This window comes from Vombatus ursinus, unplaced genomic scaffold (genome assembly GCF_900497805.2).
Source record: "Vombatus ursinus unplaced genomic scaffold, bare-nosed wombat genome assembly UNPS02014770.1, whole genome shotgun sequence".
NCBI lineage: Eukaryota > Metazoa > Chordata > Mammalia > Diprotodontia > Vombatidae > Vombatus > Vombatus ursinus.
This window is the reverse complement of record NW_020954548.1, coordinates 40330019-40353840: the sequence shown is the minus strand read 5'-3', so window position 1 is coordinate 40353840 and position 23822 is coordinate 40330019. Positions and strand designations below refer to the sequence as shown.

The 23822-nt window shown below is 47.9% G+C and overlaps 1 protein-coding gene across 2 annotated transcripts; it reads right to left on the bottom strand.

Moving 5' to 3' along the window:
• Nucleotides 1–479: 479 nt before the first annotated feature.
• On the bottom strand, nucleotides 480–22157 carry LOC114043777 (regulator of G-protein signaling 11-like). Of its 2 annotated transcripts, none has more exons than XM_027863006.1 (17): nucleotides 21977–22157; nucleotides 19403–19499; nucleotides 18428–18478; nucleotides 15759–15865; nucleotides 13100–13151; nucleotides 10630–10688; nucleotides 10245–10321; nucleotides 9654–9735; nucleotides 8495–8563; nucleotides 6414–6443; nucleotides 5994–6055; nucleotides 5486–5599; nucleotides 5017–5132; nucleotides 4477–4564; nucleotides 3560–3698; nucleotides 2061–2143; nucleotides 480–1533 (listed from the first exon to the last, which is right to left on the bottom strand). In XM_027863006.1, the coding sequence occupies exons 1-17, from the start codon at nucleotides 22037–22039 to the stop codon at nucleotides 1401–1403; spliced, it is 1422 nt and encodes a 473-aa protein (XP_027718807.1). In that variant the 5' UTR covers nucleotides 22040–22157; the 3' UTR covers nucleotides 480–1400. The 2 variants fall into 2 exon arrangements, with proteins under 2 accessions (XP_027718807.1, XP_027718808.1); XM_027863007.1 differs by lacking the exon at nucleotides 21977–22157 and adding an exon at nucleotides 21323–21425.
• Nucleotides 22158–23822: the final 1665 nt, after the last annotated feature.

The window sequence follows — 23822 nt, the reverse complement described above, 5'->3', positions numbered from 1 at the left end:
TTTGTGACCCCATTTGGGGTTTTCTTAGCAAAGATACTGGAGTGATTTGCCATTTCCTTCTCCATCTTATTTTACAGGTGAGGAAACTGAGGTAAACAGGGTTAAGTGACTTGCCCAGGGTCACACAGCTAGTCAGTGTCTTGAAGTCAGATTTGAACTTGGGAAGAGGAATCTGCTTGATTCCAGGCCTGGCACTCTATCCATTGCACCACCTAGCTGTCCCACTTTGATGATAAAGGGTCCCAAAATCATGGCATGTGTGGATGAATTGAAAGAACTGGGGGTGTTTAGCTTAGAGAAGGCCTAAGGAAAGTTGTTTTCAAGTAGCTGAAGTGCTCTCCCAAAGTAAAATGGACTCCAGGAAGTAGCAGGCTCTCCCCTCTAACAAAGTTCAACTAACAGCTGGATAACCCGTTGTTGGACTGATAGAGCAGAATCTTGTTCAGATATGGGTTAGACTAGATGACTTACGAATTCCCTTCCAAATCCAAGATTCATTTATTTGGAGATATTTCCCTTTGGGACAAACTGGAAATCAATGGCTTCAATCTTTTCTGATATTTGGGAAGCAGGAAGTTTTGCGTTATTTTTTCCTCCCAGCAAACAGGGTTCCTGCACTACCCTGGAGGGTCCGGCTCAACAGAGCTACTCTTCTTGCCACCTTTTGGGACTATGAGAGCTTGCCATGGGAAGGAAGAAGAAGAAGCCACTGCTTATCCAGGAACCTGAAGTATGCTCCTGGGGTTTCATGCATGTGCACGCATGTATATGAAGGGCACCTGGAGACCTTAAGATAGGTAACAGCTGCTCCTTGATGAGCTGACCCCAAAAAGCCATAAAAACAGCTACCCGCCTGGAGAGCCAGGAAGGTTCTAATGGAGCCTGTGGAAAGGCTCAGAAGTCACCAAGCCAGGGTTGGCTGGACAGGGGACCGAACTGGACTTCTAGAGTTGGAAGAGGAAACCTTAGGGAGCACTTTGGATCATCTAAGTAACTTGTACAGGAGGGAAACTGAGGCCCAGAGAGTGACTTGCCCAACGTTAGGCTGCAAGTTAGCAACAGAGCTAAGACCGGCACCCTTGCTGCACCTTGTCCACTGCACCATGCTTCCTCTGCCAAAGGCTAGGGTGGGTGAGATACCTGCAGACTGACTCTTAGGATTAGGGGTAAGGAGTTGGTGGGCATTATAACCTCTCCTTGGAGGACACTGGAGATGGCAGGGTCAAGGAGGAAGGAGAGGGAGCCCTCACACATCTCGGTTCATGAAATGCGTTTCTCTCTGTCCCCTTCCCCACACCCGGCACCCCCAACCCCTCCCCTCTCCAATTACATCCTCCAGGCTGTCAACCAGAGGAGAGGGAGGAGTGGCCACAGAGGGAAAGGGAGGACTGTCGCCTTGCCTAGCCTTCCCCTCCCCCGGCAGCAGAAGCCAGGGCCTTATTCTTGTCCTCCCCCTTGGGATCCTGTTCTGAGGGCAAGAGGAGGGCCGGGCTGGGGCTGGAGTGGCGCTGCTTCCTCATGAATGGGAACACTCTGGAGAGACAGACAGACAGAGGACAGAAGGATGAAGGCTGGGACCCCCAAAGGGCAGTGCAAACGCGGAGGCCTACCATGGGGCATAGGTTGTGTCAAGCCTTTCGCTCTACTTCTCTTTCTTGTTCTTTGCTATTTCTCTTACCCAGTGGGTCTGAGCAGGGGGAGAAAGGGAGTGGCAATTTGTACATATTGATTCCTGTGAGCTTCTGTGGGAAAAGGATACTGAGGAGGAGCTGAGAGGTTGAGACTGCTGGTTATTCTCCAGTTTTGCCCCCATTCTCTTGTCTCAATAAGAGACCTCTCCCCCAAGTTGATCCATTCCATGGAATGGGATAAGATGAGGGTGACTTGCATGGTAATTCCCAATTCCAGCTCTCTCACATGGCGGAGTGGTTATTGGTGTAAAAGGCCAAGGGAAAGACTGCCTCATCCCTCCTGTCTCCCAACCCCCTCCAAATCCTTTTATTTTGGAGTTTAGGAAATAGAGTGAATAGGATCATGGCAGGGAAGGGGGTGAAGCTCACCGTTTCTTAGTCTCTGGTGGAATCACAGCCTCTGCTAGGAGTGTCTTATACATGTCAGACTTTAAGAACCTGGGATAGGAATCCTGAAAGACAGACAGGCCCACCTTATTCCAATAGCATTACTTACACAGTTGTTTTGAAATTTATGCTTTTGTTTCCCAGGACCATAAAATTACCTTCTTGTAGAACAGAAAGAGGTTGTTCAAGTAGTTTGGTGCAGAATCATGGGATTTAGAGATCTAGTCTAATCCTTTTTACAGATTAGGAAACTGAGGCCCAGAGAGATGTATGGCTTGCTCAAAGTTACAGGTGGGATGTAGCAGAGAAAAGATTCAAACCCGGGCCCTCTGCCTCCAAACTCAGAGCTCTTGCCACTACCTCATGCTGCCTTCTTAGTAGGTGTTTAGCCCTTCATTTAAAGATAGATGCCTCCAGAAAAGAAGAGTGTAGGGGCAGCTAGGTGGCACAGTGGATAGGCCCTGGAGTCAGGAGGACCTGAGTTCAAATCTGGCCTCAGACACATGATACTTCGTAGCTGTGTGACCCTGGGCAAGTCACTTAACCCCAATTGCCTCACTAAAACAAAACAAAACAGAAAAGAAGAATGTCCAAGTCCACAGTTTCCTCCTCAATTTGATAATCCCCCCCACTCCCCATCCCCACAAGGCTCTAGGAACAGCTTGTGAGGAAAGTCCATTAATGACCCCATTACTCTGTGCTTTCTATGTTCTTATAATTATCTGCAGGACAACTGTCAGATCTAACTCAACTCAGAAGGGCAGCTAGGTGGCGCAGGGGATAGAGTGCCAGGCCTGGAGTCAGGAAGACCTGAGTTCAGATCTGGCCTCTGACACTTACTAGCTGTGTGATCCTAGGCAAGTCATTTAACCCTGTTTGCCTCAGTTTCCTCATCTGGAGAAGAAAATGGCAAACCACTCCAGTATCGTTGCCAAGAAAACCTCAAATGGAGTCACAAAAAATCAGACACAACTGAAATGACTGAACAGTTATGCAACAATTCAACTCAGACATCCAATAACATCTATTCTGATTTTAGCTTGAGTTTTTTTTTTTTTTTAAGGCAATTGGGGTTAAGTGACTTGCCCAGGGTCACACAGCTAGTAAGTGTCAAGTGTTTGGTCTGAGGCCTGATTTGAACTGGTTTTGTTTTCTGTTTAACATTTGTGTTTCCACCTGTATGTAGCCTTCCACTTGGAAGCTGGAGGGGAATAAAGCATGAGTGAATGATTGAATGCATCCATTCCAAGCCCTAGGCGTTTTAGTTAAGGGTCTCAGCCAGTGGGCCACTTGACCTTCAAGGCATGAAGATAAGCAGGGGTGGGGATCCACAGGGAACTCCTTTAGCATTTTTCTAAGACAAATGCATGGGCTTCTAGCTTCAGACCCAACTACCTTTCACTGCCCTGACAGGGAGCTGATGCCTTAAGACAGGAGTCCTTTTGTTTTTCCCAACTCTGCTGAACCCCTCATCTGAGCACCTTTTTCATAAGCATGTAGATATGCATCTGGGCATCATCCATGACATAGCGATGGGGTCTGCGGATCCCTTCAAGCGTCTTCTCCATAGTCTTGCTGTCGATGTTGACCCAGCGTGTGGCCCCAGGGGCCAGAAACTGTCTGAACCCCAACAGTTAGAGAAATATGGACAAATTAGCAGAAGGGCTTATGGCCTGCGGTCTGCCTTTAAGATGCCGTTTGCTCATCGAGGCACTGGAAAAAAACTGGAAAATGATGTTTGCTCTTCTACCCCCCATACCCCCCATCAGAGTCTCTCCTTCCCCACTCTTAAGTACTTATTATGTAGCTCATTCTTGTTCCCACCTGGCTTTTAAACTAATCCTCAAATAATTTTAGGGGAGATATTATGTGTCTCAGGAATGTTTATACTTTTGGAAAGAGTAGAGAGAGAAAGGCATGGTCCCTGTGCCCTTCTGTTCTGTTACTAGGAACCAATGTCTTGGTATACCCCATCCCCATTCAGCAGGCTCAGTTAGACCTCCTAACACCCCAGAGTATCTGGTGGCCCCTTTCTGGCTAATCCCACCTCCCCTTCATCAGAGAGTGAAAACTGGGTGTAGAATTCCCAAAAGGAAGCATAAAGTTGTTAATTTGGCCTGAATGCGAAGTGGAAGAGAGGCAGCTTGGGGCTCAGTGCTCCCTCAAACATGGTATCAAAAATTTCCTATCCCACCCTCACCTCAGTAGACCTGGATACATAGACAGCAGAGGAATGGACCTAATGACCTCTGAAGAAGAACCCCTTCTGACCGGAAGATTCTCTGCCCAGACACCAAGACCCTTTCTAGTCTCTGCCCCACCTGCCAGGAGTGAAGGAACCCAAGGGAATTTGGAACCCAGGCTGGGATCTGGTGGCGGGGAAAGAGGTGAGGCTCACTGGTAGACAGAGTCGACACTCTCAGCAATCTTGGACTGTTCCCCGTATCGCAGGTCCTCACATGCTTCCCAGAAGCTCAGGTTCTCAGCTGGGTGGGAGGGAGGAGGGGATGACCAGAGGTGAGACAAGAGAAGAAATATTCAGGGAGAAGCCCCTGAAGTCCGTGCAGAGTGAGCTGGGGCCCCTGACTGCACACCTAGCCATCCTCCTGAACATCCTTCCATTCCCACCCTACCCCCACCAGCTGGGGAGGAACAAGGAGTCCTTGGCTCACAATGTTCTGGTGAAGAGACAAGGCTCCAGGGAAATGGGAGAGCTGGAGAACTGGGAAGAAAAAGGCTGTGCCGGGAGCAGGAAGGACATCATCCTGCCCGGCATGCTAGCATCCAGGTGGCCAGAAAGACCCGAGTTCAAATCCTACCTCAGATACTTAACCTGTCTCTGCCTCCATCCCCTGACTGTTATCACCCAGGATCCTCTTGGGGCCCTGTATCTCCTACAGGAACATGGCCAGCAGTGGAGTGGGGGTAGCTGTCTTACCACTGAACTCTTTCTTGAGGAACTCCATGAACTGTATATGGCCCAGAGGATCCCCCAGGAGCTCTCCGAAGTTAAAGGCCCAACGCTCAACCCGTAACTTAGTAGGTGTCGTCACCCTAGGCAATAAATGTGTAAGGAGGTGGCAGCTTCTTTTGTGTCCCCCACCCCAAAGAGGAAGAAACCCCAAGTATCTCCCCACAGCTCTCAGAATTAGAGAAACGGATCCAGAACTTATTAGGGCGGTTACCATTCAGGGCCCCCTAGGATAGAGACCTTAGATGTTGCCTAGCTTGAGCGATGAGGCCCCCTAAATGGGAGGGCCTCGGTGAATTCTGGAGCCAGATTCCCTGTGTCTGGGCCCATGATCCCCACCAAGAATCAGCAGTAAGTGTGGGATGGTTATCCTACTGGAAACTAGGTTGTTTTCAGTGCTCTCCACCCTCCCTCAGCAGGTGGGAGGAATACTCACGTGGGTGCATTCATTGACCAGTAGTCCGTATCGTCAGTGATCCAAGGGTTACTGGGCAGGCAGCCGGACATGATGGGGTCATGGGGCATGTACTGATCATTGAACTTGAGATATCTGGGTGGAGAGAACCCACAAGGATAACAGGAACATGGATTTAGATTTGGAAGAAACTTGGAGGTCAATTAGTTCAATCCCCTCATTCTAGAGATTGAGGAAACTGAGGCGCCAACTGGATAATGCCCAAGGTCACAAAGGTAGTAAGTGGCAGTGCCAGAGAATGCAGATGATTTGGGGGAACACTCCCTACTCAAGAAGGTCTGGTTGAAAGGAAAGGGCTGCTATGGCAAGAATAAGCCCAGAGAATCCCAGATGGGGCTCAAGAGAGCCAGGGGAGTGAGTATGGGTGGGGACAAAGGAAGCATTTGGGAGAGATCTGGGGTGGACATGTATGACGTCCCCACCCTCCCACCTGCCCAGACCCTGCTCCTCCCAATCCTGAGGCACTCACGCTTCCAGGCAGATAGAAGACTTCACCCTAGTCCTACCCATTGCCTTCTTACAGTACTCAATCTAGGTAGAGACCCAAGAAAAAAGAGGTGAGGGAGGGATCAGCTCCAGCCAGCTCTAAAACAGCCAGACTAGCCAGGGACGACCTTCCAATTGGGTGGATGGGGACAGCCAAGCCTCCTTTGCCTTTAATCTTTGTCCATATTTACCCAATTAAAAAAAAATTAAAGTGGGATATCCCCATAGCCAGGGGGTAACCAGATTCCACCCACAGCCCTGTTATTCTGTTTCTCCCAGCAGGCCTTAGGCTAAACACGGGCCACATGTGGCTTGAGGCCGCAGGTTCCCCACCCCGGAAGAATCCCAAGGCCCCACAATGTGTTCCCCCTCCATAGAACCCAAAGACAGTCTAAGGGCTTACCTCTCGCTTATAAAAATCCATATTTTTAGTCTGAAAAAGATTAAGAAAAGGAGGGTGAGGGCAGGACAGAGCAGTCTGGTAAATGGGGGGCCATGAGAGACCCTAATGGGGAAAACTTCTTTTTTCTTCCCTCCCACTCCCGACCAAAATCAGGAAGAAGAAGGAAGCATAATTAGTGAGTGAGTTACCTATGTGGCATGGTGGAGAGAGTGATGGGCTTGGACTCAGGAGGACCTGGGTTCAAATCCTGCTTTAGACTTACTAGCTGCAAAACCCTGAGCAAATAACTTCTTTCTTCCTCAGTTTCCCCATTTGCAAAAAATGAGATAGCTCCTATCTCACCAGGTTGTCATGAGATTAAAATAAATTCTAGTTATTTTTATCTCATAGGCAAAAAGCTAGCAGTGCTCATTGGATAGAACTTCTCCCCTGATGAAGGCAAGCTTACAGTCTTTCCCCCACACTTCTGATCACTTCCCCAGTCCCAAGCCCTGGCTGGACTCTAATCCTACCAGCCTCTCAGATACCAGTGCCTCTGATCCTTAAGATGACCAGGAGAGAGTGTGGCTAGCTCAGTGGAGTCTACCCCCTGCTGTCGGGGACACATCTGAGGTCCTAGCCTTAGATGTAGTTCAGGTATATAGAAATGTCCATAATTTTAGAACTTTCAGAGAACCCTGTTGCTGTTCAGTCATTTTAGTCATGTCTGACTCTTTGTGACCCCATTTGGGGTTTTCTTGGCAGAGACACTGGAGTGGTTTGCCATTTCCTTCTCTAGCTCATTTTACAGATGAGGAAACTGAGGCAAACAGGGTAAAGTGACTTGCCCAGGATCTGAGGCCGCATTTGAACTCAGGTCTTCATGCCCCGATGCTCTGTGCCCAGCCCCATGCTGTGTGCACTATGCCGCCACCTAGCTGCCCACGGACAACCTTAAAGGTCATCTAGTCCAATCCCCTCAGTTACAGACAAGGAAACAGGCCCAGAGGAGAAGGAGTTTGCCCAGGGTCACATAGAAGGTCGGAGACCAAGCTTGGATTGGACCCACTTAGCTCCCATCCACAGGGCTGGGATCAGAGTCAAATCAAATAAGTTGAGTGTTAATGGGAATCCTTGGTCACATCTGAACTTTTCCACCCCAGGGAGCTACTGGAGGCCTTGAATGGTCCAGTATCTAGCTACAGCTGAAGGCCATAGCCATGGAGGTACCTCTAGTCTCAGGGTACAACATTAACTATACCAAGACCCCAAACTCCAGTGCAAAACGATGGACTGGACTTGGCTGGAAGGGAAGAGGCTTCTGGAACTCTCTTTTTAAGGCTCTTGAGTCCAGGCAGGGGGAGGGGGAAATGAAGGAAGTTTCTGCTTCCCAGGGGCTTCCTCATTAGAAGTCTCCTGTGCCAATAAAATCACAGGTCTGGTTCCAAAAATAAAAAGTTAGACAGGGAATTCAGCCTGGCCCTGGCCTGTCTGAAGCAATCAACCGTCACCAGCCACGAGACAATCTCCTGTTGTCTAATCCCTCCCCGAACCTTCTGTTCCCATATAGGGCTGAATTCATAGCTCCTGGTGCCTGGGGGACCCAGCACTGCCTTTTAAATCAGAGGATCTACAACTCGTAGCTTCCATGTACTAGCTGTGTGGCCTTGGCCAAGCCACTCGACCTGGGTGTCAGCTTTTCCAATTGTAAATGAGGGGTTTGGGCTATGTGGCATTCCGGGTCCCTTCCAGGTCTAGAATGCATAATCTTAGGGGTCCTTGTCCCTGAAAATGCTTCCCATTCCCTTAATCATCCTTCACATTGTGGCCAGTTCCTTCTTTGTGTACGGTCAGGGGAAGGGGTTGAGGGTGAGGGAGAACCAGGAGCATGTGAGGTCTTGAGCCACAGCCAGAGCTGGAACCCAGCTAAAGAGGGAAGAAGGGAGATGGGAAGCAAAGGGGGAAAAGAGGTTGAGGCCAGCCCCAGGTATGGATCCAGAAATCCTGCCAGAGTTGACCTCCTTGCAATTCTTCCATAGGGCAGACAGGCAGGGGTTATTTCCTATTAAATGGGGGAACCAGGGCAAAGAAGAGCCACTCACCATTTGCACCCTGGTGGTATAGCAGTTACCCCGCTCAGGTCCCTGCTCCATCACATTCAGGACTCCTGGCTGACAAAGAAATGGGGGGGGGGAGTGGAGTAGAAATGGAAGAGTCAACTCTCCACTTCCTGTTGTCCACCCCCTCCCCAAACCCTCTGCCCTCAAGTGGGCTTCATGGCTCCTAGCCCTTGGGTATGGTGGAATGCACACTGCCGCCAAGTCAGAGGACCTCCAACTTGTTTCTGATATGGTGCTAGCTGTGTGGTCTTGGTCAAGTGACTTGACTTCTGGGCCTCAGTTTCCCCAACTGTTAAATGAAGGAGTTGAACTAAGTGGCATCCTGCATCCCTTTCAGCTCTCTATAATCCTTGTTCCTAAAAATGTTCATCATCATCATCATCATCATCATCACCTTCATCATTCCTCACATAATGAGTAGGATACAGTGGGGCTAAGTGGGCAAGAGTTCAGGTTCTGCTTCCCACTCCCCTGGGCCAGGTCCATAGGGCAGGGTCTCCCCAGGCTCATAGCCCCCAGCCTCCCAGTGGAGGGTGGGAATGGAGCCAGCTTCAAACCAAGAAATCCTGTCCCGTCCTCATTTCACAAAGAGGGAAAGGGGAGCTAGGTTCCTGATTGGCCTGGTTTGGAATGAGGGAAGGGGGGCAGGGCAGGGAACAGCTTAAAAACTAAACACCTTCTAGGATCCCGGCTCCCCCAAACCCTGCTGGGTGGCTCAAAGAGACTGTGGTTACCTTCAGCTACAGCAGAGGGAGACAGAGAGTAGAACTGACCCCTGACTGGACTGAAGAGTGAGGGGCAGGGGAAGCAGATCATGTCCCAAAGTCCATCCATCTAATTCTCTGCCCCCCCCCACATCTTCCCTCACTGTGAGGCCCTGCCAGCCCCCTACCCTATTCAGTTGGCCTCAGAGAAAGTTTGCTTCTGTGCCCCTTTTTCTGAGCTCCTCACCTAGGTCCCCTTCCCCATTGGCCATTTCCAATGACCACTTTCCCCCCTGTCTGCCAGGCCTTTCCTCCCCTCTACTAGTCCAGATGCCTCATTGCATAGGGAAGGGATCCTGAGGCCCAGAGCGGTCAAGCAATTTGCCCAACATCACAAAGCTCCCTGATCTGAGGGGAACATGGGGAGAGTCTCTCACCGGGGGCCGATTCACCAGCCAGTAAGCCTGCTCCTGGCACTCAATGACAATTCTGTCCCCTTTCCGACGCTGCTTGGCTGCTCTGAAGGGAAGGGAGGATGCTCAGTCAGAGATCATGCCAGGGAGGAGGGGAGAGGCTGGGTCAGACAGAGATCAGGCCGGGATGTGCTGATCTCAGGGGAGAGCTGACTCTAATCCCTGCTCTCAGAGAAGATTAAGCAGACCTGGGAAGGGGTGGGGTAGAACCCAAGGCTTGCTGGAGTAACTAACACTCTCCCCCTAACATCTGGAAAGTCTGCTGACCAACATCTGGCCATGCCCATTTTCTCTTATCTCCTTTCCCAGCTGAGGCTTAGCTCCTGGTTCTGTATCCTCCAGAGATCCATCCCTCCCCCACTCCCAGCCCCCCCCTCTAGGCAGTGCCTGGACAGAAGCTAGGAGGAAAGGGGAGAGAGTAAGGCAGGGGAGTGTTTGGTACAGTCCCTGGTCCAGAACACAGACTCAGGGGCTGTGGCCAGTGTGACTGTGGCCCGAGACAAAGGGTGGGGTTTGTATGGGGGTAGAGGGAGGGAGGGAAGAAGGACGGCTCACCTCAGCTGCTCCCGGGCCTGCATCACTACAAAGTCCCATGTGTGATTGATCTTCTTATGTAGCTGGTTATAGTAATCCTGCAGGAGGGACAGGAGGAGAGGGGCTCCAGTCAGGGGGTCCCCTACTCAACCCTACTCCTGCCCCTGCCTTATGGCTGTCTATGCAGGCCCCATCCCCTCTAGGAGAGAGGCAAAGGGTAGAGGGCCCTGAGGCAATTCTGAGTTGGGGGGCCTAGCCAAGAGGGGAAGGATCTGGGTGGTCTGTGTGTCATCTGCATTGAAGAAATAAAGGCAGTTTCTATATCGCCATAGGTATCCCCATCAGTAGGGAGGTGGATCTGAATATCTTGGATGGGGCAGTGGGGCTGGGGCTGGGGCTGCCCTACCTTTTCATGCTCAATGAGGTCCCCTTGTTTCCGTATATTCTTCTTGGCCAAATAGATAGCTGGAAAAGCAGATGTGGCATGAACAAACATGTGCATGTATGTGCACTTGCCAACATACATGCATACATGTACATGCACCATAGAGAGAGGGAAAACTGGTGGCTAAACACCAGCTTTCCCCAGTAGCATCATCCCAGGAAGTCCTACCCTGTCCGTGGAGGCCTGATCATGTGCCTATCCCACCTGTTAGAGACCTGAATCCTGTACCTGATATAAGAATCTTTTAAAAAATTCATGAGAGTCTAACTGAAAATGAATTCCTCTGTCCTTTAAGATTATCAGACAGATTTTTAAAATGGGAAAATAATTTAACTTTCTGTACCATTATCAATGCAATTTTTGTGTAAAAATTCAATTTTGAGAACTTATTACCCAAAACATATTGCTAAACTTAAAACTCAAACCCAAAGCCTGAATTTCCATGATAGATAAACTTTGGAAGCCAATAATATACATCTACATATAGTTCTTAGAGAAAATGGACTAATCCTGTTACTTTTTTCTGTGATCCAGGGCAAGTCACTTAACCCACATTGCCTCCAAAATTTAAAAAAAATTTACTATTCCATTTAATTAGAAAGTTTTTACATTACATCTTTATCTTATTAGTTTGTTTATTTCCCCCTTTAGAGGATATCATCCCTATATTATAATTAGACCAAAATTGTAAAATGGTCATACTTGAACCCTATTGTAATAACTTAGAGATGTTCCAGCATCAATTTTTTATTTAATAGATAGTGTTGCACTTATAAAACTTCTTGATTATAGAAATATATAGAAATAGAAAGGAAAAAGGACATAGTTATAATCATAACACAGGGAAAAACTCCCTTTGCTCTGTTGGAAAAAAATTCCCTTAGCTCTGATTCCAGGCATGAGTCATATCTGACAGCCAATCATGTAGTGATAAAGGAGTGTTAAAGGCAAGGCTCAGGATTAACCAGGTGGGGAATTTTCCTTTTCCAGAAACGAAATAGCACAATGGGGAAATAGAGTGAGAAGGATCCTACCTAGGCCATGTCCTCGATTGTCTCCACAACCTTTCCCAGGGACAAACATCCACCTTTAGGCAGTTCTCAGACTGCCGTATATGCCATTTTCTACTACTGGCTTTATAACAATTCAAACCACTATCCTGGTAATCAAAGCTCAAAACAACAGTAAATTTACAGTTTCAGGAATTTTTACCCAAAATAGCAAAATTTCACTAACCACATCTTAGAGCTTGAATATTTTTCCTGATGTTTCCCTAATAGTTAATATTTGTTAATTTAATTAATAAATTAAAATTAATTAATTAACATCAATCCTTTACTTATAAATTAAAACTACCCATAATTCTGGGGCTTCAAACATAAAGCAAATACCTAATAGTTGACTCATCATTAATATGATGAAGCCACATCTTTAAACTACCTTATACACTTTCATAATAGCCAAGATTTTCAAATGAAAATCTGTTATTACAGTAGATATTATTATTAGTAGTAGCAATAGGGTTAGTATTATTATTACCTGTTTATAACTAAATATGCCTCATTAAATATTTAACAGTTTTGAAATATCTAATCTTTTTTTATTACATCCTTTTAAAAGCCCAATTCATATGTAACAAAATCCAGATTAAAAATTGCTTTGTCTAACATCATTTCTATTTTATAATTGTCTTTCAAATTTTACAATATAAGAGAATTTAGAAATACTATACAATTTAGAAATACAATAATGACACAAACAATAAACTTCAGGTGACATCAATTGCATTTTCAAATTATCACATTAAAATCATTGATCTCATTACCTTTGGCATTTTAAAACCACTTTAAAGTTATCGGGTATAGAACAATTACATTAAATTAGAGAAATAACAATAATATAGTGCTTAGCATATGCCAGCCACTGTGTTAAGCACTTTACAATCATTACATCATTTTGATCTCACAACAACCCTGAAAGGCGGGTGTCATTATTATTTTTCTCTTTACAAATCAGGAAACTGGGGCAAACAGAGATAAAATAGCTTGCCATAAATTACGTAGCTAATACATTTCTGCAACTGGAACAGAGAAGGGCGGGCTCACCAAGGACAGAGGCAGCAGCTGGGAGGGGCCTGATGAAGGCTGGCCCTGCCCCGACCAGTCTTGAGGAAGAATCAAGGAAGAGCTGAGCCCCAGTGGGGCAGGAGCCCTTCAGTGAATAGCTGTGTGACCTTGGGCAAGTCCTTCACCCTCTCTGGATCTTGATTTCCCTTAATTGTAGAAAGAGGGAGCTGAACTGCATGACCTCCTGGGTGCCTCAGAGATCTGACATTCCTGTGAGTCTGACAGTCTCTGCGCCCCCCCCCCCCACTATCAAATCATCCGCAATCTGTTAGCCACAGCCCTGCCTCTGGCCCTGACCCACTTACCATAATCCAGTTCAGCAGCTGGCCACTTAGTGCTCATCCAGAAATAGGGTGTCTAGGGGGGAGGAGATGGAGAACAGGATATCATCATGGCTGGAAATAGCAGAGTGGGGTCCCCCATTCCCCCAGGAAGCCTTTCTGGAGGAACCTAGACTTTCCTCCAAACTTGTAGTCAAATCAAGTCAACAAGCTCTATTTTTTTTTTTTTTAGGCAATTGGGGTTAAGTGACTTGCCCAGGGTCACACAGCTGGTAAGTGTTAAGTGTTTCGTCTGAGGCCAGATTTGAACTCAGGTCCTCCTGAATCCAGGGCCGGTGCTCTATCCACTGGGCCACCTAGCTGCCCCTACAAGCTCTATTATTTAAGCTGTATGCAATCAGGCCCTGTGCTAAGAGCTGAGGATACAAAGGAAGCCAAAAAACACTGTCCCTGCCCTCACAGAGCTTATATTCTAATGTGGAGAGAACATGCAAATAACTGTATTATTTATAGGTTATTTATAGGATATCTTGGAGGTAATCTAGGGAAGGCCCCAACATTGAAGGGCACCAGGAAAAGGCCTCTCAAATAAGGTGAGATACTGATTCCTGGAATTGCACAGAGTGGTACAGAGTGGTACAGAGCCGGCTGCTGTGGACAGATAGGATTAGTGAAAAATTAAACCTAAACCTTAGGCAGAAGCCAGATGCTCTTTCAGGAAGATGGAGAAGCAGAAAGATGCCCTTTCCTGAGGACAGCATCCCCATTTCTTCACGAACAAGCACGTATGGCCTATCCCCCTCACTTGATTCATAATTGTGGCATGGGAGGCCCTTTACCACCCAGACCAGGGCCCCAAACTACCCCTTTAACATTATCTACCACTACTGAAGACAGATCCTCTCTGTTCTCTGAATTGGATTTTTTTAATTCTACCTGCCTTTGTTCATGTCCTTTCCTTCAATCTAAAAGGGCAAAGGAAAGAGCTTTAGCCTTGGAATGAGAGGTCCTAAGCTCTGGCTCCAGCTCTGCCATTCATTCATTGTGTAACCTTGTGCAAATTCCTTTTCCTCTCTGGGCCTCGGTTTCCTTATCTGTCCAATGGGGACAATAATGGCTGCCCAGCTTGCTCTGCAAGTTTGTCGTAGTGATCAAATAAAAATGTGCTTTGTAAACTACAAAGCCCCGTATGCTTTTGAGAGGCTGTTATTTAAAGCCAAAAAAGGCCTTAGAAGTCCTTCTGTCCACTTCTAGGTCTGGAGCCCCAGAGGGAGGAAAGTAGTCCAAGGTGACCCACAGAGGAAGGATTGGGAATGAGCAATGAGTCAGGAGTTAGAAGTTCAAGGTCTGAATCTCAGCTCTGCTCCTTGTTTCCTGAGCAAGGCATTTCACTTAGCTGAGTCTCAGTCTTCCCATCTGTAAAATGGACAGTTTTAACTAGAGGGTCCCCGAGGGACCCTTCCAGTTCTAAACTCCTATGACCCCTCTCGGTCTCAGCCTACTTCATCATTTCCTATAAGTGAGGTTTCCTCTAGGGTGGCACAAAGCTTATTTTGGCAGTAAGACAATCCTGTTCCTTATTTTCCTCCCAAACTCACATCCCATGGCTACCACTCCCTTCCCCACAAGAAGAGGGTGGGGCAGGCCTTAGGTACCCAGCCACCAAACTAAGTGCCCTCCCAGTCCACTTTCCAGGGATTCCATCTCTAGCTGCAATTAACTTGGCTGGAAATGGGCTCCCCAATCAGCACTAGAGATGCCTCAGTTGTTCTTCCTGGCTAAGTAAGCTCCCTGCTCCCCACCCCAGCATAGGTGCTGAAAGATATGGGAATAGGGAGGAAGAGGAGGAGGTAGTAATAATGATAATGGAATCATAGGGTCACACATTTAAAGCTGGAAGGGACCTCATTTAACAAGTAAGGAAACTGAGGCCTAGAAAAATGAACTGCCTTCTTCAAGGTCATACCTCTTGTAATAAACAGAAAAGCAGGGATTTGAACCCAGGACCTCAAATTCCAAATTCTTCTCACTATTCTCTGGTACTCTGTGGTCCACAAAGCTCTTTGCTTCATAACAATCTCATAAGATAAGTGGCTCAAATATTAGCCCCATTTTACAGACGAGGTAACTGAGGTTCAAAGAGTTTTTAGTGATATGCCCATAGTCAAACACTATTAGGATGGGAGTGGTAGCACCAAGGCCTGAGCCCCAAGCTTCCAATAGCAAGTAGAGTGCTGGTCCCACCACCCCCTTGTTCCCTCTCTTTTGCCATTTTTATGAAGTAAAAATAATATGTGAAAAATGCAAATCAGGTCTTTTGCTTTAAGTGAAGAACTGGGAGAGGGGCCAGCTGCAATCTAGGAGGCCTGAAGGGGGTGGGAGAGAGAGGAACTAAACTACACCTATCTACTGGTTAGCTCCAGCCACCACAACACTAATCCTAGAGAGCCCCTCCCTCTTTGAAGCCAAACCCAGGAACTGGGTACCCCGGGGCCTTTGCCAGGTTAGCTGGCTGGTGGGAGGGTGTCCCACCTTTAGGGCTGGACACCTCTCCACCACCACTACCACTACCACCAAAGTATTCAAAATCTGCTATGTGACCTTGGCAAATCCCCTCACCCTTTCTGGGTCTTGATTTCTCTTAATCATAGAAAGATGGAGTTGAACCGGAGGGCAGTCTCACCTGGAACCTGTATGGGGAATCATCTGCTCGGAGCACAAGGCATTGAGGGTCCTTCAGGGGATAGATGTAACCATGTTTCACAATGAGATTCCCCAGATGTAGAGATTCTGCAGAGGGAGAATTGGGCTTAAATCGCTTCTGGAAATGGTATTTAGTTCTGGGGACCACTTTTTTTTTAGTGTTGATACCTTTGATTTTCACGTAACCTTCACTTCCAAATTTATCCCTTTCCTCAGTTCTTTTTTTAATATTGTATTTATTTTATTTTTAATTTATGGAATAAAACAAGCATTTCCATAACAGTATAATAAAAAGATGATTGCGCATGAAACTGCAAATCTATTATGTACAACTTACTACTCTTTTTAAATATATAATAAAATTATCATGTAAATTTCTTTTTTTTTCTTTCCCCCTCCCCACCCTAGAGATGGCTGCCATTAGACACAAATACGTGTGTATATATATATGTAAAATCATTCTATCTGTGCTTCCGTTTATCAGTTCTTTCTCAACCCTTCAAACAAGTCTAACAATGTATGCATAATCCACACCTATAGTTCCCCAGTAACCATAATACCAGGTGTCCCAAAAGTTTTAGTGCAGCTTTAAGCCTTAATATTAGATTAGTTTTATTATTTAAGCCTTAATAGCTCCCTACCCTGATTAAATCATACCACTGGTCAAAAACCAAACCATATGTGCCAGGTACTATGGCTACAGAGACTATAATAACATCTAGCATTCATTCAGGACATTAAATGTTTGCAAAATATTTGACACATTATCTGATAATAATAATAATTTGTTGTTGTTCAGTTGATTCTTTGTGACCCCATTTGGGGTTTTCTTGGCAAAGATAATGGAGAGATTTGCCATTTCCTTCCCAAGCTCATTTTACAGATGAGGAAACTAAAGCTGAGAGAGATTAGATAATGAGCCGAGGGTTATATATCTAGGAGGTAACCAAGTCAGAATTTACACTCAGGTCTTTCTGACTCCAAGTCCCCCACTATCCACTCTACTAGCTAGCTGTCTAATTTCTACCCTTACAGAGCTAATATTCTATTGAGGGAAAACATGTACACATCAAAGTGATTAAAAATAATACAAATTTTACATTATTGCATATTGTATAACCTATATCAGATTGCTTGCTGTCTAGGGGAAGGGAGAGAAGAGGGAAAGAGAGAGAAAAATTTGGAACTGAAAATCTTTCCAAAAAATGAATGTTGAAAATTATCTTTACATGTAATTGGGAAAAAATTCTATTAGAATCTTTAAAAAAAAGATACAAAGTTAATTTCAGGGTGGGGAGACATTAGATACCAGGAGGAATCAGGAAAGGCCTTGTATATGTGCCAGAATGAGCTGGTATTGGAAGAAAAAGCAAGGGATTCTAAAAGAGATTTCCTCATCTGTCAGATGAAGCATTTGGTGTATTCCTGCACTGAATCCCATGATCCTGTAAGCCCTGAGTGAGGAGAAAGAGGAGGAGGAGAGAGAGGAGGGGGAGGAGGAGAGAGAGGAGGGGGAGGAGGAGGAGATGGAGAGGCAAGAGGAAGAGGAGACAGAGGAGGGGGGAAAGAGAGAAGGAGGGAAGGGGGAGGAAAAGAAAGGGGAGAAAGGGAAAGAAGAGGAGGAGGGGAAGGGGGAGGGAGGAGGGAGAGGAGGAGGAGGGGGAGGAAAAAGGAGAGGGGAAAAATAGGAAAGGGAGGAGGGGAAGAGGGAGGACGAGGAGAAAGGGGAGAAGGGAGAGATGGGGGGAGGCGGGGAGGGAGAAGGAGGAAGACAGAGTGTGAGCCAGACCAGGGTGATCAGAAACTTGCGGGGAACCAGGGAGGGATTCTGAGTCAGCCCAAGCCAGCCTCCAGCAGCTCCCAGCCCAGAGCCCCAGGTTATTCTCAGTTATTGCTTCTGCTCTGCTATTCAGTCTGGGTCTTCACTATCTTCCAGTCTCCTGAGAGAAGCCGCCTGTTTTCCTGCAGTGGGTATAGAGCAAGTGAATTCAACCCTGGTCCCCAGTGAGAATTAGATAAAAGCCCGACTCTCCAGTCCCATTAAAGGCTGCTGGAGGGAGGGGCATCAGGCTCCTAGAGTGTGTGTGTGCAGGACCAGGAATCTGAGCTCTGCAGGAAAATGACCCCCATAACCCTCATGAGGTTCCAGTCCCCATACCATGCTCCCCAGCTCCTGCGGAGAGGTCCCAGCTTCTATTTAACCTCACCCCACGCTCTCTCACCCCAGCCCCCATCCTCTTACAGATTATAGAATCTCAGAGCTGGAAGGGACAGCCTAAGGCATCTACCCCAACCCACCCACCCAACCAGCCGTCATCCAGCTTTGCTCGAATACCTCTGGTGCTGGGGAACTCACTATCTTTGGCAGCTAGCTCACTGCACTTGGAGATTACACTTCCTAACAAGGAATTAAATTAGGAACAATGATCATCTCGAAGATTGGACTGAGCCCTCGGTCTTCTCAGGAGGAAAGAAAGGGAAGGGTAGAGGAAAGACCATGTTTGGAATGGGACTGGGAGACAGCAGCGTGGTGCCCTTCCTGGGTTTCTCCTGCTCTGTAGAGGACTTGGAGGACAGGGGCAATGTTTAGTCAGTCCCTTCTGCCTGAGAAGCCGGAAATGGTTCCTCCCTACCTCGATACCCTCTTACCTTCCTCTGAGATAGAGAATTTCTGGATGAGCCACTCCACAATGTCACTGCCTTTTGAGAGAGACAGAAAGAGAAGGAGAAAATGAGACAGAGAGAGACACAGAGACAGAGCAACACAGGGAAAACAGTCAGGCCTGGTCCTGATCTCGGCTCCCTTTCTGCCTCCCCTCCCCCTTCTTCCTCCCTGTGAGGAGTGAGAATTTGGCAGCACTGATAAGACTGGTGAACAGGAAGGCAGGAGGGAGAGGCAGATACAGGGGAAGGGACGGCATGGGCAAAGCTGAGCAGCACAGAAGGTGCCAGACCAGGCAACCCCCTTCCCCAGAGCAGCTACCCAGGCCAGTGGGCAGCGTTTCTAAGGCTGCTGATGTCACTGGACACAGGGGTCACTACTCCACCCTGCCTAAGACCACAGTTAGATAGGGGGAGACTCTCCTCATTTCTGGGGTCCCAAGGGAGGGCTCCAGGAGGGACGCTTCCTGCCCTACTCTGTTAGCTGGGCAAACACCTAGGGGTCCCAAACACAAAATGGAGGTGAGATGGGGTGGGGTCAAAAAGTCCGGGAGATTTGGGGTGGCGTTGGGGCTCTCCAGTAAGAAGATGGAGCCTTGGACCCCAAGCTCTTCTCAGCTCAATCCCTGCCCCCAACCTGATGCATAATTGATAACCAAGTGCATTAATGGGAGAGAAGCTATGGGGGAAGGGCAGAGGAGTTCCCCTTTCAGAGCTTAGGGCTGGTGGGCTGGGCCACCAGCACCACAGGGCTCATGTCCTGGCACTTCATCCTAGGGGCTTCACTGAGCTGTGGGGCTCCCCAGGGCCTGGTCAACTTCCCTACACAACTGACTTGCCTTTGCTGTCTCTCTCAGAAACCTTTCCAAAGTAGTCTCCCCTCTCCCCAGGGGGGCCTTAAGCTGGACTTAGGCACCTTAGAGGCTTTCTCTTCTCCAGTCCCCGCAGGACTACGGGACTCACCGGTCATGGCATGGGGAATCACTGTGATGAGCAGGCGCTGATTCCGCATCTTAACACCCATGTCTGGGTCCTGCATGCCCACAATCACACGCTCCATCTGCAGGATACAAGGATGAGAGGCGCCCCCACCCCCCCAAAGCTACAATGAGCCTAGACACTGTCCAGGGCCATCATTTCTGTTGGTTCAGGGAAGGAGGTGAAGTCTTGTCTGCCATCGGTCTTCCCTCCCCTCACCCCTGCATCCTTTTCCTATCTCAGTGGGCCCCACCTCTCCTAGCACTTTAGGGACCCAGTATTCTCTCAGTTTCTCCATTATCAAAGTCTGCTCCCAGGAGTATTTGCATTTTAACTAGGAATCAAGTCAAATGAATGAATCTTGAATGGTAGAATTTCAGAGCTCTCTTTTTGGTTGGGGAGGTGGACAGGAGGGCCCTCAGAGCCTCTGAAATCACCCTAGACCCCCTCACAAGCAGCCACATCTTCTGCTTCTGTATAAAATTGTTCCTCCTCTCTAGGGGACACCCCCACTGTGTTCCTGGGGGAGGGAAAAGGGGAGGGACTGCCTAGGGCTGGGCAGAAAGCCAGAGGTAGAGGAAACACCAACCTCCTTTTTAACATTTTGTCCCAGGGGCTGAGAACTCTTGGGAGGGCTCCTGGTTCTCCTTCCCTCCCCACCCCCCCACCAAGAGTGAGAGCAGGGCTCCCCCCTCCCCCAGCCTTCCCTCCTGGGGGCCAGGGTAAGAGTCTAGTCTATAACAAAGCAGGCTGCTTTTATTTTTAGCATTTGACTAAATGCCTTCCCAGCTCAGAGCTTGGCTCTTTCCAGGGCCAAGGGAAGGATGGCGCCGATCGGCCCATGGCTCTGCTATCGAGCTGTTTATTCCTTCCCAGAGATCAACAGCCTGGCCTCCCTGAAAAGCCAATGGAATGAGAATGCTGGGGACAGAAAGGCTCTGGGAAAGTGTCCTGAGAGGCCTCTGAGGAAGCCCGGTAGAGCCGGTTAGGCAATGCAAAAGTTGCAGAGATTCTGAGGAGACTAGGGAAATAGACAGAGGGGGAACCCAGCTTGGACAGCTAGACCACAAAGGATCAGATGTTTAAAGCACAGCATAGGAAAATAGCCAATCAAAACTGGGGGTTGGGGACTTTCTCCTTACTGAGCCTCAATTTCTTCGTCTGCAAAAGTAGGGGTTAGACTGATGGTATCTAAGGTCCTTCCATAACTATAAGCTAACATTTCCTGTTCTAAGGACCCCTCCAGCTCTGACCTTCTGTGTTCTAAGGACCCTTCCACCTCTGACATTCTATGTTCTATGCTAGTCTCTATTCTTTCTTTTAAGGTCCCTTTCCAGGCCTGATATTTTATGTTCTGTGTTCCAAGGACATTTCCACCTCTGACGTTCTATGTTCTAAGAACCCTTCCACTTCTGATAGTCTATGTTCTAAGGTCCTTTCCAGCTCTGACATTCTATGTTCTCTGCCCCAAGGCCACTTTCAGCTTTGACATTCTATATTCTATATTTTGAATCTTCTTCCAGTGCTATCACTCTGTGTTCTATGAAAGCCAATCCAATTTTTTCAAGGTACATTAGGATATAAAGAATAGTCCCAGGACCTGGAAAGACTTTAGCAGAGACCCATTGCTTCTGGAGAAGGACCAGGCCAGAGACCAATGGAAACCTTTGTCAAGGATGCTTGGGACCACAGCAGCCTCTGGCCAGAGCCCCCATCTAACCACAGATAGGACTGAGAAGAATGATGGTGCCACTCCCAGAAGGGTGCGGCAGCAACCCTACTCATATGCACATAGATCAACCTGCTCCAGGGAACCCAGAGCCAAGAGGCCATCAGCAAGAAGAAAGGGGAGGGCAGGAACAGGGGAGAAAGGGTCTGAATCTGGAGATAAGGGGTGGGGGCTACCTCAATGACTCTTCTGTTCCTCCCAAGAGGAGCCAAGTTAAGACCACTCAGGACCAATCAGCCACTGGAGGAATGCTGTAAGTCTCATGGCCAGAAATCTTAGTGTCCCCAAGCTAAGACTCTTTTCTCTTGCAGAAAGGACAGCAAGGCAAAGTATCCCTAAGGTCCTCTTAGAGAAATGGGGTTTTTCCTGGTTCCTCTCACACCACGCGGCCTCTGGTAGGCTGTCCCTCTTCTGGATTTCCCTACAGCACAGAGCACCTCCTTCCCAAGTTCATTCCAGGTCAGAGGGTATCTGCTAAGTGTCTAAAGGTCCCAGGGTACTCCCCACCCAAGGTCCTTCCAAGCCATAGTGTCTCTGCTAAGCTGTCTTGAGGGACAGAATCCCTTCTCCCCCAGCCCCCTCCAAGTTCTGCCTGGCCATCGGACCCTCCCTGGGCTCCTCCCCCAGGACACAGGCTCTTCCAAACCCATGACCTCTTCTCCCCAACAAAGAAGGTGTGGCTGCCCCCCAGCCCCCTCTTTTGAATCCCCTCCTATCAGTTGGCCAGCGAATCAGTAGACAAGAGAGATGAGCTCATTCTGTCTCCCAGGGGAGGACCATGGGATCACCAGGCACAGGGGTTGGGGAGTCAGGCTCCCTGTCCCTCTTACCTTACTCAGGCATGGCATCTGGACTTTGTAGCTGCCCCCCTGGTGGAGGGCGTTGATGGTCATGGCCCCTGCAGGGGCAGGCAGAGCTGGGCCAGGCAGATCGGGCGAAGAAGAAGGGACAGAAAGAGAAGGAGGAGGAGAGTAGAGAGAAAGAAGCCGACCCAGGCTACTGAAAGCTCTGGGATGCTGAGCACTGAGCTGGAAGCCCCGGGGGGGCATCCCGCCCACTGCCCCACCCGCCCACTGGCCTCTTCGGTTCTGCTGCCACCTGCTGGACAGTTGAGGATGGGTCAATTGGGGCGGTTGGAGGAAGAGGGGACCCAGTTTGCTGTGATTATTCAGTCCTTTTCAGTCATGTCTGACTGTACTTTATGACCCCATTTGAGGTTTTCCTGGCAAACACGATTGGGGTGGTTTGCTCTTTCCTTCTCCTCTTCATTTTACAGATGAAAAAAACTGAGGCAAACAGTTAAGTGACTTGCCCAGGGTCACACAGCTAGTAAGTGTCTGAGGCTGGATAAGTAAATAAATGGTGGCACTACTGACCATACAAGATTCTTGTGGGGAAAGCACTTACTTGGTCAGCCTTACAGGACTATAAGAAGCCTGAGTTAATGCTATTAGTAGCCTTTCACTTTCATCATCAAAGACCTAACATTGAAGATTCAAACCTTTATTGAATATCTGCTGTGTGTCCAGCATTGTACTCAAGGTGGGGAGATAGGTGAAGACCAAGGTTCCCCCTTAGACAGTATGCAATCTCCCTTGGTGTGTGGGTGAGCAGAATGGAATGGACTCAATCCTGTGAGACAAAGAGAGAACACTGTTGGATGGTGGGTAATGAGGTGGGGCACAGAGAAGGAGGAGGAGGTCTGCGTGTTCCCAATTCCAGACACTTCCTTCCCCAAAACAATCCTGGGAGCCCAGACTCAGGAAGTCTGCTCATCCCACGTCCCAAAAGAAAAGCCCAACTCCAGGGGACAGATCATTTATTTACTCACCTTGGGCATGTTCTATTCCTCTAATAGAATATGAGTTCCTCTAGGGCGGGAACTAACTCACTTTGGTATTTGTATCTCCAGTGCCTAGCACAGCCCAGGTATATTGTTAAGTCCTTAAATGCTTGTTAATTGATTGATTGATTGATTGATTGATGGAGGAGGAGGCAGGGACTCCCATGCCTCATAGAGTCAAAGAGAATCACAAAGTGTTAAGAGACCTTGGCTGGGTCTTAATCCAAGCCCACACACCACCAAGAATCCCCACTACAACATTCCAACTGACCCTTCAGCAGCCTGCTTCTTGTTTTCTAGGAATTATGACCATCAGATCACAAATTTAGAGCCGGGAGGGCTCTCTGAGGTAGACTAACCCAACTTCATGTTATTAATGAGGAAACTGAGATGTAGAGAAGTGACCTTCCCAAGTTTGCACAGATATAAGTATCAGATCTTGGATTGAAACCTATGTCCTTGACTTCAAATCCAACATTCTTACCACTAATAATAAGTAGCATCGGGGCAGCTAGGTGGTGCAGTGGATAAAGCACCAGCCCTGGATTCAAGAGGACCTGAGTTCAAATCTGGCCTCAGACTCACAACACTTACTAGCTGTGTGACCCTGGGCAAGTCACTTAACCCCATTGCCTAGCCCCCCCCCCCCAAAAGAATAATAACTGGCATTTATATAGCACCTACTATGTGCCAGGCTCTGGGTTAAGTGCTTTACAAATATTATCTCATTTGATCCTCACAGCCCTGGGTGGTAGGTGCTATTATTATCCTCATTTTACAGTTGAGGAAATTGAGGCAAACAAAGGTTAAGTGACATAGGTGGTAAGTGTTTG

What these genes read in the sequence shown, in the direction of transcription:
- LOC114043777 (XM_027863006.1), bottom strand. Translation starts at nt 22,039, where the DNA reads ATGACCATCAACGCCCTCCACCAGGGGGGCAGCTACAAAGTCCAGATG. An exon ending in ATTCTCTATCTCAGAGGAAG is followed by an intron (nt 15,866 to 18,427) that starts GTAAGAGGGTAT and finishes CTCCCTCTGCAG; the next exon opens with AATCTCTACATCTGGGGAAT. An exon ending in TCTACATGCTTATGAAAAAG is followed by an intron (nt 2,144 to 3,559) that starts GTGCTCAGATGA and finishes TCTGTCTTTCAG; the next exon opens with GATTCCTATCCCAGGTTCTT.